The sequence below is a fragment of the Vicugna pacos genome, chromosome 16 (assembly GCF_048564905.1).
Source record: "Vicugna pacos chromosome 16, VicPac4, whole genome shotgun sequence".
NCBI classification, from domain to species: Eukaryota; Metazoa; Chordata; class Mammalia; order Artiodactyla; family Camelidae; genus Vicugna; species Vicugna pacos.
Window position 1 is genome coordinate 8,388,270 of NC_133002.1, and position 11,337 is coordinate 8,399,606.

The 11,337-nt window shown below is 54.9% G+C and overlaps 2 protein-coding genes and 1 non-coding gene across 4 annotated transcripts; 1 reads left to right on the forward strand and 2 right to left on the reverse strand.

Moving 5' to 3' along the window:
* Positions 1 to 5,584: 5,584 nt before the first annotated feature.
* Positions 5,585 to 7,595, reverse strand: TMEM95 (transmembrane protein 95). 2 transcript variants are annotated; one of them, XM_072940447.1, is made up of 8 exons: positions 7,382 to 7,595; positions 7,097 to 7,153; positions 6,819 to 6,899; positions 6,698 to 6,718; positions 6,472 to 6,552; positions 6,287 to 6,374; positions 6,072 to 6,144; positions 5,585 to 5,958 (listed from the first exon to the last, which is right to left on the reverse strand). In XM_072940447.1, the coding sequence occupies exons 1-7, from the start codon at positions 7,548 to 7,550 to the stop codon at positions 6,111 to 6,113; spliced, it is 531 nt and encodes a 176-aa protein (XP_072796548.1). In that variant the 5' UTR covers positions 7,551 to 7,595; the 3' UTR covers positions 5,585 to 5,958; positions 6,072 to 6,110. The 2 variants fall into 2 exon arrangements, with proteins under 2 accessions (XP_072796548.1, XP_015107117.1); XM_015251631.3 differs by having other exon boundaries at positions 5,585 to 6,144; positions 7,382 to 7,582.
* Positions 5,585 to 10,776, reverse strand: KCTD11 (potassium channel tetramerization domain containing 11). The gene is made up of 2 exons (XM_072940445.1): positions 7,589 to 10,776; positions 5,585 to 6,144 (listed from the first exon to the last, which is right to left on the reverse strand). The coding sequence occupies exon 1, from the start codon at positions 9,969 to 9,971 to the stop codon at positions 9,273 to 9,275; it is 699 nt and encodes a 232-aa protein (XP_072796546.1). The 5' UTR covers positions 9,972 to 10,776; the 3' UTR covers positions 5,585 to 6,144; positions 7,589 to 9,272.
* Positions 8,751 to 8,857, forward strand: LOC140686498 (U6 spliceosomal RNA). Its single transcript, XR_012060354.1, has one exon. It is a non-coding gene; the product is annotated as a U6 spliceosomal RNA (small nuclear RNA).
* Positions 10,777 to 11,337: the final 561 nt, after the last annotated feature.

Below are 11,337 nucleotides of genomic sequence, written 5' to 3' on the forward strand. Positions count from 1 at the left end.
GATGCAGCCAGAGGCTGGCAGAAGGCAGACTAGGCATCAATTCATCCTTCCAGTAAGCTTTCACTGTGCCAGGTTCTGGGGACCCAGGTGAACAAGGAGACATGATCCCTGCCCTGATTGGATTCATTCTAAGGGGTCTTGTAGAATATGGTCAGGAGCTTGGGCCTTACCTGAGGGCTCTGGTAACCACTAAGAGGCTTTAAACAGGGGAGTGATAGAACCAGCCTGCATTAGTAAGAGACTGGGAAAAGGTGAGAGAGAAGAAGCAGGGAGCTCAGGGAAGAGGCCCTGACCATTGGTTCTGGGGAGAGGGGCTGCCCCTGCCTATGCCTTGGCTGTAGGATGGAGAGGAGGTGCTATTCATTGCACTCTTGGCCTAAGTCCTCTGTGGTCCAGCAGAAAACCAGAGGCAGAAGCTCAGGCTCACCTTTGTCTCTGACTCATAAAACCCAGGGAATCAGAGGCCTCTGTATCCCTCCCCTTCTCCCTGTTTGTTTTGCACTTTTGGAGTGAAGTTTCTCTAATCCCCACCTTTGCCCATAAAGGAGGATGGGGGGTGGGGGAGCACAGTCTGACCATCCCCCACCCCCACCCCCACCGGGAGCACCTTCTCCAGGCTGAGATGGGGCATCCTGCTAACGCTTAAACCTGGAGGCCCAGATGGAGCACCACCCCCTTCATCTGCCTTTCCCCAGCCTCTGCCCTGCCCTGCAGGCTCTGCATCCGAGAAGGATGAGCACATTCACACCAGCAGGGCCAAGTCTTTCCCCACAAGGCAGAGAACCAGGAGGACAAGCAGAGAGGGCACCCAGGTGGCCAACCCCCAACCCCCACCTTGAGTTTGGGTGACGGCTGGGGCCCATCCTTGTGCAGAAACATTCCTGCTCCTAGCAGGAATCACATTTGTGCTTCCTTGGCTTTTCCTTTTCTGCTGTGATCTCTGAGATCACTGGGCTCTCCCCTTTCCACCTGACCCACACCAAACTCTCAATGCGGCAAAACACCTCAGCGGTCTGGCTGTCTCTCTCTTCTGAGCCTCTCTTCTGAGGTTGTTCCCTCTGCTTGGAAGTCGTCCCATCCCCTTCTCCCAAACTGGCTTTGCTACATGCAGGAAGCCTACTCCCAGCTGGTCAGGTCTCTTCCCCTGCACCCCAAGATCCATGTGTTTTCCCATCATTGCACTTGTTGCTCTGGTAGAATTTGCCAGTAACTTGTCTGTCTCCCCTGCTAGACTCCAAGCACCAGGTAGAAAATGACTTCATCTTGCCTGGACATCGCTCTGTACCCCATGCCCAGTCTAAGTGCCTGACTCATATGATACGTGCTCATAACCTTTGCTGAACAAATGGACGGGACAGAGTCATCTGGGTAGAGTGAAAAAACAAGGAGATTTTTGACGTCAAGAGCACCTTTGCTGGGAATGATGGGGATGGGAATATCTAAACCTAATCCACTAGCGTCCTGGTGAACCCACCCCTGCCCCCTCCCTGTGTGGCACTCCCTGGCCCCACGTGGTTATCCCTCCCCAGACTCTTGGGTAAAACCCTCTTGTTGCATCCGCCATCTCCCAGGACCCTGAGGCCCCATCTTTTCCCAATTTGCATTTACTTCACTAGTTAACAGAGTCACCAGCCCACAACCTTGTATCTATCTGATGGTTTGCCTTCCAAAGTGGAAGCACTCTTACATCTACCATACTCCTCCAGGCTTAGAGTGGAGCTGAGGGCCTTTATAGAACAGGAGCTGAGACCTCACTTCTGGAGCCCGACTGCCTGAGTTTGAATCTCAGCTTTATCACTTACCATTCTCTCAATCTGAGTGAGTTACTTCACACTTCTGTGCCTCTGTTTCCTCCTCTTCAAGATGAGCCTATTGGGAGTATTTACCTTCGGGGGGCTATTGGAGAATTAGCTGCATCTATGTGTGTGGTAGCCAGTCTCCAAAATGGCTCCCAGTGAACCTCCCCTCCCTGTATTCACACTGCTGTGACTTCCCACAATGAACAGGGCTGATCTGTGTAATCAATGGGATATTGTGAAAAGGATGGCATGTGACTTCTGAGCTAGGTCGTGAAAGACAGTGTGGCTTCTGCCTTTCCCTCTTGGACCACTCGCTCTGGAGGAGGCCAACCACCATGTCATGAGGACAGTCAGGCAGCCCTGTTGAGAGACTCCACACGTCGAGAAGCTGAGCGCTCCTGCCAAGAGCCAACACCAAAGTGCCAGGCATGTGAGTGAGCCATCTTGGAAGCTGATCCACCAGCCCCAGTCAAATCTTAGATTCCTGCAACCCTGACCAACATCTTGATGGCACCCTCATCAGAAACTCTGAACCGGAACCACCCATTTGAGCTGCTCCTGAATTTCTGAGCCACAGAAACTGTGAGATAATAAGGGTTTATTGTTTTAGGGTAATTTGTTACACAGCTATAGATAGCAAATACAGTACTTAAAATGCTTAGAATGATGTCTGACACAGTCTCCATACATCTTAGTCACCATTAACTCCATTTTACAGGTAGGAAGACTGAAGCTCAGGCTGATGAAGTGTCCTCATGTACATACATAGTTAGGAAGTGGCCAGGCCAGCCACATCGTCAACCCAGGGCCTTAAATGCCAAGTCCTAGGACCTTTTTTCTGCCCCAGTGTTCCAGTTATCTATCATTGAGTGGCATTAAAGCAACCATTTTATTCTGCTCCAGGACTTCCAGTGTCTGGAATTCCAGCAGGACACTGGGGGAATGCTTTATCTCTGCTCTACTATGTTTGGGGCCTTGGGTGGAAAAACTGAAAGTCTGGGGGTGATTTGACAGCTGGTGGCTGTGTCATCACACACTCTGGCAATAGATGCTGGCTGTTGGCTGAATCCCTCTGTAGGGACTCCTAGGCTGAGCATCCTCAGAGCATGGTGCCTATGTTTCAAAGTGAGTGTTCCAAGAAGCACAGGGTAGAAGGTGCCAGATTCTTAAGGCCTAGGCCCAGAAAGTGGCCCAGTATCACTTCTGCCACATGCACTTGGCCAGCTAGTCACAGAGTCCAGTTTCAAAGGAAGGATAGGAGGCACATCACAGACTGTGGGGCTGTTTTTAAAACTGTTGTTAAAACAGCAGCCTCCCCTGTTGGGTGAAAGGCTCAGAAAAGCCATTTCTGCCCTGGTGGGCCATACTCTGGTCGGTTGGCCTTCTGTGCACAAAAGAAACACAGACTCCACTAGCCTCCTGCGTTACGTGCTCATGTAGGGCTGACATGGGGAGGGCATATCACCAGGGCTCAGTGAAGGTGCTGGAGTTGTCAGGGACACTTCGTGGTAGCTACCAGTTGCCAGGCTCTGAGGGAACAAAGACAGCAATCCTTAAGCAGCGGCTTTAGAGAGTAGTGTGTGGTGTAGAGGGAAGATGTGTAAAGAAACACCATCACCTGATGTGATAGGGACCATCTGAGAGATGCCTGGAGCAGACATGGCCCCACTCTGTCTCAGGGGCTCGGGGAAGACTTCTCAGAAGAGATGGTGTCTAAGCCAGAGGAGAAAGGCATTTCAGGTCCAGGAACAAGCCTGGGCAAAGGTGAGGAGACATGAGGAAACAGTGTTTGGGCAACTAGAAGTGATTCAGTGTGGCTATGGGGTGGGCAGAGCTGAGAGATAAAGCTCTGAGGTTACATGGGGGTCAGGTTCCAAGAAGCACTATGACGGTAGATCACTGGCTGGTGAGAAGTGGGCAAGTGGCAAGAGAGGAAGAGGATGTCCATGACATTGTTGGTGCTGCCATTAAGCCTGAGAGTGCTCACGGGCCGGAGTGGGGCCCGGGCAGGGACATCAGGTCTGGAGAGGGTGGACACATGGAGTCTAAGATGCCTGTGGGACAGTCAAGTGAGATTCCAGTTCTGCATCTGGACAGTTCTAGACTGAGAACCAATAAGACAGGCGGGAGCTGCTGATGGAGAGTCTTGAATGTCAGGGTCAAGGGTCAACCCTATTTCTGTATGCAAAGAAGGGCTAGGGAAGACTTTAAGAAATTACAATGACTCATACTTAATGAGGGTCCGTTACACGTCAGCCTCAGTCCCAAGCATTTTATATGAACTGATTTGGACCTCACAGCAATTCTGGAAGGTAAGCACTGATGCATTTCATTGAATTAAAGATATCATCAATTGTAATACATACCATTATTATGTATTAATGGTATGACATGACTTCAATTTAAAATGGATTCTTCAGAGATGTTAAAATGGGGGGGGGGGAAGGCTGTAGAATCAAGGAAACACATGACCTGCATTTAAAATATGAGGAAACAAGAACAAAGAAGTTAAATAACTTGCCCAAGTTCCGGTAAGAGCCAGAGCCAGGATTTGAAATCAGGCATCTTAACACACCCCAAAGCCCAAGTCCTTAAGCATCATTTGATGTGGGGTTTTAAGAAGACCAGTGTGGTTGTTGAGGGTGCTATGGATTCGAGGGGAGTGGGCAAAGTCAGATGCACATCTGGGAGACTGGGGTCCGCAGGTGGGTGGGGTCTAGAGTGGGCTGGGGGCCACAGGGCAGGAGGAGGGGACAAAGAGAATAGAGGTCCTTCGGGAGTGAGCAGAACTTGTTGACCCACAGCATGTTGGGTGTGAAAACAAGCAGCTCCAAAATGTTGAGCCTGGAAAGAGGGCACAGCCGAGTACGGGGCAGCTACTGCAGCCCCGAGGGGGCGCTGTGGTGCCTGGGCCGTCGGGAGGTGTGGCTTCTCATTCCACGGTGGGCGGTAGTGCCGCCTGGCGCCTGGTGGGCAATCACTTACGATTGGTCAAATGAATGGATGTGTGAGCTGTTGTATGATCTTGGACAAGTTGTCTGTTCTGGCTTTATGATCTCTGGGTCTCATTTGTGTGTGTGTGTGTGTGTGTAAAAGGAAGAGGTTAGACGAGTGTGTAAACAAAACGGAAGGTATTCTCCTGAGAAGGGTAAGCCTTCCTCTCTCCATGCCCAGGACCTTTATGGATCCCCTAAACAGTGATTCTAACTCTGGCTGGCTGTGAGTTAGACTGAGGCCCCATGGGAGACCATTAAATTCAGAATCTCTGGTGATGAGGCCCAGCAACAGGTGGGTTTTTTAGGTTGCTCAGGCGACTTCAATGTAGAGCTATTTGAGAACGCTAGCCCTGGAGCCTCCAGGTACTCAGTTTGAAAACCATGGAGCGAGGTCAGGGCCAGGACCCCTTCCAAGCCTAGGCCCTTGGACTGAGACTTACGGTTAGTGACAGGCCTCCCTTCTCATGTCTCATCTCCCATCCCCCAAATCAAAACTCCTGAGAGCCAGGGGACTAAACACCAAGGTTTCTCAACCAAACACTGGACGTTTGTGGAGGACTTTCCTGTGCATTCTCGGATGTTTCGCTGCATCCCTGGTGCCTACGCACTACATGCCAGTAGCATATCCCTCCAACAGCCCTGCCCCCCACCCCCACCCCTGCCATCAAAACAATCAGAAATGTCTCCAGTTGTTGAAAAAGTCTTCGCAGGTGAAACCCCCACCCTGGTTGAGAACCACTATGCTCCATGAGCCTCCTGTTGCAGACAGAGGTTAGGCAGAGGCAGAGGCCATTTGACAGCAGGTTTAATTGGGCCTGGCAGGAGGGAGGCCTCTGTGGGAGGCCAAGGCTTCACAATGTTAAATGGAAGGATAGTATGCCAACAGGCTGACTGATGTGGTCTCATTCTGGGGGGAGGGAGTTCTCCAGAACACTCATTCCCGGATTCCCAGTCATAGGAGGGCCAGAAGTAGCTTCTGGGGCAGACACCCCCACTTTCCAGGAACAGGCAGAAGGGGGTGTGGGAGTGGCATGTGCGGAGGGGATTCTTTCCTTCTGTAGATATTTTCCTGGCATGGTGACTGCCTCTGTCTGATTCGCTGAGGGCTGGAGGGGAGGAACTTTCCAGCTGTGGGTGCCTGGGTCCCTGGAGGCCATCTGACGCTGGGATGATAGGGACGTCTGGGTGTCGGGGTTTGGAAGACTGAACTGTTGTGGCTGGTACCAAGGGGCTGGCTCTTCCCACCCCCCGCAAGAGACTTGGAAGTTGTGGGTACTTGCTCCTTGGAACTGGAGGCTAGGATCTGTCTGTGTCGTCACAAGTCACTTTTCGCTTGAAAGTGGTTGTACCTGAGGGAAGAAAGAGGGTAGGAGCCCTGGGAAAGGAAGGGGAGGGAAGGGGGCTGGGAAGGAAGGAGGAAGGATGGGTGGTGGAAAGTACTGGTGGGTTGGAGGTGGTGAGGCTGTTTGCAGCCTTTATCCCCCAACTCACTCCACTGCGAAGCTCACAAAACCCAGGAGCAGCACAGCTCCGAAGACAAAGAGGAGCAGAATCCTGGCTTCCCAAAGATCATGACTTCCTGCAGGGAACCCAAGAGACAGTGAACGATCCTGGGGGGAGTCTAAGAGCTCAGAGTTCTGGGTGGGGTGAGGCAGGGAGGGGTGGGGAGTAAGGACCTGGGAAGCAGCGCTTTCGGGTCCAGCAGTACACCTCGAAGCCCGCGCAGGTGGAGCAGTTGTACAGGATGGTGCTGCCCCCTACAGGAGACAGCGGGACCAGCGCTGGAGAGCGAAGCCTCTGCTCCACCCTTCCCGAGTCTCACCCTTCCTCCCCTAACTGCAGGCTCTCCTCAGGTGCCCCAGAGGCCCCTCGCCCTCGCTACCCCTTGCCTTTCCTACTCACGGCAAGCGGGAGCGCAGAGAGCTGAAATGAAAGACAAGGAGGGGTGGGAGTAAACGAGCTCAGAGACACGCTCTTTTGCCTAAGAACCCAGCCAACCCTCGGTCCGTCCCCGCATCGATACCTTCCCTATTGTACTCGAGGAGCTTGGTCCTATGAAGCCATTGCCAATATGAAGGGAGTGAGGAGAGAGACCCTTTGATCTCTGGGGAGACAGAGCAGCTCTATTGCCTAGGGCCTCAACAGGGCGGGTTCACCTCCACCCCTTCCCCCAGCACCTCCCATCTAGTCCTCCTGTCTCCTCCTGGCCTCCACCCTTCCCTGCCCCTCCAGCCCCCTCCTACCATCCCTCTCCTTGATGCCGTCCAAACCCCTAGGTTGTGCCTTCCCTCTTAACCTCACCCATGACTCTCAGGACTCTGTGAGTCTTCTCTGTGACTTTGTTCATAGACGCATCATCTGTAGGGATGTGTAAGGACCCGTGATTCCCTCATCACCCAGAAGGAGGTTCTGGGCCTTTCCTGACTTTTCCAGGGTCTGAAGTTTTCCCAGAGGGAGAGGCCAGTGTGTCCAGAAAGGGCTGTGGACTGAGGAGGTGATTGAGAAGCACAGCTGGGAAGCCACATGCTGCCCCACTTGGGGCAGAGGGGTGACTTGATGGGCCCATCCCTGAATATCTGATCATACCTAAGGCAAAGGCTGAGAAGTTCCAGGAGACCTCACAGTCCTTCCACTGGGCCCCCATCTGGCTGCAGAGTTGAGCCAGGCGGCCCGATAAGTCACGGTCTGGGAAGCGGCAGAAGACACAGGCCTGGGCGGCTGCCAGGAAGATCCCACTGAGTGCCAGCATCCACATGAGGCCTGCTGGGGGTGCTGGAGGGGGGCTGGACCAACCTAGGCTGGGAAGACCTTGGAATGCTCTGTGATCCTGGTTCCAGCCCTTTGCCTGGAGGTTCTAGAGTGTTCCAGAATAGTTGGAGGTTCTAGAGCATTCCAGAACAGTGCCATGGCTCCATCCCAAGCTGGGGTAAACCTGGGGCCCAAGGAACTGGGGACGAGAAGACACTTGTAGTGAAAGATGGGCAGAGAAAGCAGGGCTTCTGCTATACCCCCAACCCAGCCCTCAGCAGCCTTTACAAGTTTGTGTGTGGTTCCAAAAGCAATTTTATTTTCTTCTTGTAAATCATGACCAGAGATAAATAATGTGACTTCCCCAGTGAAGAAGTTGTTTGTTAACATCCCATCCCCTCAGGGATCCAGAAATCCCATCCCTTCCCATATCCTCCCCCACTCTCTCAAACACTTCTGTTCTCTCTGCCCTGGGCAGCCTTGGGCCTTCCCCAGCTATCGCCTAGCAACAGGCTCATGGTTGCCTTAGCAACCAAGAGTTCTATACAGGCCTCCAAGGCCAGGCTCAGCCCAGTGACTTTTCTCTTACCTCTCATCAGAAGATCCTATTGACTCAAACCCCAACAGGCTCCTCCTGCCTATGTGGTGATATCAAGCACATGTGTGCACACACACACACCTTGTGATTAAATTAATTCTCAGTCTACTCACACCTATACCACAGACAAACCTGGTGTCAAAACAGTTGCCGGGCAACCCCAAACAGGACTGGACATGCAGAGACCACAGAAAGACCGCACACAGACATCATCACCAGCAACATTGATGGGAGCCAAGATGCCAGAGATGCATGCATCAGTCAGACTCACTGGCTGACACACACGTACGCATGAAGGAAGTAAGGCCAGGACCCAAGAAGCTGCCACCTGCTCCCCATGGCCAGCCCTACCATCAATGTGGGATTCTATAAACCCTGGGATCTCCAGAGGGATGCTCCAGCCCCATAGTTAATGGGGATCCTCCTAGCTCCTTTATGCCAACCCAGGGTGGGATGTAGCCTTTCTGTCTCCCTCAGTGGAGGCTTGGGACACAGCAAAGAATCTCCCTTCCCATGTTTCAGAGTGTTCTGATCTCTCATTGGTCAGGCCAGGCCACCAGCTCCAGGAGAAATCACAGTCCATGAAACCACGTTAGAGCAATCTAAAGTGTGCTCGCTTCGGCAGCACATATACTAAAATTGGAACGATACAGAGAAGATTAGCATGGCCCCTGCGCAAGGATGACATGCAAATTCGTGAAGCGTTCCAATATTTAAAAAAAAAAAATCTAAAGTCCCTCTTTCCCCCAGACCTCAGTGTCCCTCTATGGTTCTGCTAGGCCTAGCCTGGGCAGAGAAGCATCCCACTTTTCCAGACCCCTGAACACTGAGCTCTAACCAAGGAAACACTGGAGATTCCCAGCTCAGGTGAGAACCTGCCCGAGGAAACCTCCCCACCCCACCCGTCTAGACCCTCTGGTCTTGTGAGCCTTTGGTGGGCTCTGGTTTGAGGATTCCTGCCCACATATGGACTCCAGTCAGGTGCAGTGGATCCCTGACTCTCACAGCTCCCGAAGCAGAGTTAGGAAGAGGCCTCAGGAGAGCCTTCATCCCCTTTCCTGACCCATCTTTTCTTCCCACCACCCCGCCCCACCCTGCCCCCAGTCAAACTGAGGGCAGCTTTCCCAATTCTTAGTGCCGGACGAAGCGCAGAGATCGGGAGTTGAGCAGGTCTTCAGGGTCAGGGAAGACAGAGTCGAGACGGAAGCCGTGCTCCAGAGCCACTCGCAGCACCTCCTCCAGGAAGCCTGGTGTGCCCACCACCTCCCGTCGCTCTCCTGGCCCCCCAGTCCACAGTGGCTGCAGCCCCAGTCTCCTGTACTCCACTTCGGGGAGTTCTGTGGGGCAGGGGGCCCACTCCAGATGAAAGTGTGGGCCTCCCTCCGCCCTGTCCTCATTGGCTACACCAAATCGGGCCTGCATGGCACCCAGACACTCAGGGTCGGTGCAGAAGAGGTTGGCCCGGAAGGTGTCCACCTGGACAGAGCTCAGCTCATAGTGGTGTGGGCCCCGACGAGCAGAGAAGTGCACCAGGCGGGGGCTGCTATCTACATCTGCGTGGAGCAGGGCGGCTGTGGGTGCTGGGGTCCCGCGAGAGGCCTCCAGTTCCCGCAGGGCATCCAGGAGGGGGCGGATCTGGTAAAAGTCAGCCTCTGCCCTGAGAAGAGCTGTCTCTCCATATCCTCGGGGCAGGTCCAGGCGGCCCAGCCGGAGGAAATTGAGGATGTGCCGGAAGGCCTTGCCATCTCGGTCGATGAAGTAGTGACCGCCTCCCTGGGGGTTGAGGTTGGGGGTCATGGGGGTACCGGCCCTAAACATGGCCCCCAGCATAGAGTCTGGGAATCGAGTCAGGGTCTCCAAAGTGGTGGAATATAGTGTGCCCCCCACATTCAGGGTCACAGGGCCCCCAAAGGAGGGGGGCGAAGAGGGCACAGGAGGAGGGGAAATTTTGAGGAATACTGGAGACACTGAAAGAGAAAAGGTGGAATTTCCTGAGTGTGTGGAATTTGGTCGTAAGGTTCAGTCTGTCGCTGGGCTGGAGGTACAGATTGGAGTACAACAAGATTTAGGGCTCACCCCAGGTACCTTGATGGTGGGGGATGGTTTCTGGGCACAGAAAGACCGGAAAGGTTGAGAGAACGGATGAAAAGAGCAGAGCGAAGCCAGAGAGGGCCGGAGATTTAGGCCCAGACGCATCCGATTCTGGGTGGTCTGCGATTCCTTTCTGTCGTCTTCAAATAGTGGGTTTCCGGAATCCAACCAGCAGGTGACGGTGGCTAGCACAAGGCCGACTCTTTGAAGGGTCTAGCTTCGGAGTTCTCGGGCAGATCGCTGTCGCCGTGGGCGAGTCCACGTAGGGCTCCCGGGGCCAGTCAGAGGCCTGGCCTGGCTCCTGCGCGGGTCCCGGGAGATGGAGGCTGGGCTGACTGGAGCCAATGGCAGAGGTGCCTCGGTATTGGCTAGGGAGCGAAGATGCACGCTCAGTCGGAGCTGGGAGTGTCCGAGGACTCTGATGGGAGCAGCCGGGAGTCTCGGGACCCGGGCGCCGCCGCCTTCACCCGGTGTTGCCGCAGCCGCTCAAGTCCTCTCCGCCCCCAGGAAGTGGCCTAAGGGCAGCGGCTGGGGGCCCTTTAAGAGACAGCCCCGCCCCCAGGGCGCCCCGCCCCCCGCCCCCGCCAGGCGCGCGCCGCTGGGGTGGTGGCGGGAGCCGAGAGTGGCGAACCGGAGAGACGGGGCGGACGGGCTGGACGGGCGGGCGGTGGCGGGGGTGGGGCCCGGAGGGTGACTCAGGCGCGTCGTTCCGGATGTGGCCGCGACAGCCCCGCCGGCCCCCAGGTGTGCCCGACCTCACGTCTGCAACTCGGCGCGAACCGGCGTCTCCTATCCCGCAGCTCAGGAAACGGAGGCCCGGCCGTCCAGGGCTTGGGGACCAGTTCCCTTCCAGTCGCCCCCGCAGGGAATTCCCGAGGGGGCGGGTGCTGAGCCGCCGCATTCCAGGGATACCTCGGGGCCAGGGTGGCCCGAGCCTGCCTCTCCGTCCCGGCCTAAGGGAAGGCTGGACACAGCCCACGCGAGTGGCCTCTCCCCGGCCGGACGGGTCTGGCCACGTAGCCTGAGCCCTCGAGCCACGCCCATGGCCTCAGCTTCGGGCTGAGGCCGAAGCTCCCACTTCATTCCCCGGGAGTCGCCCCTTGCA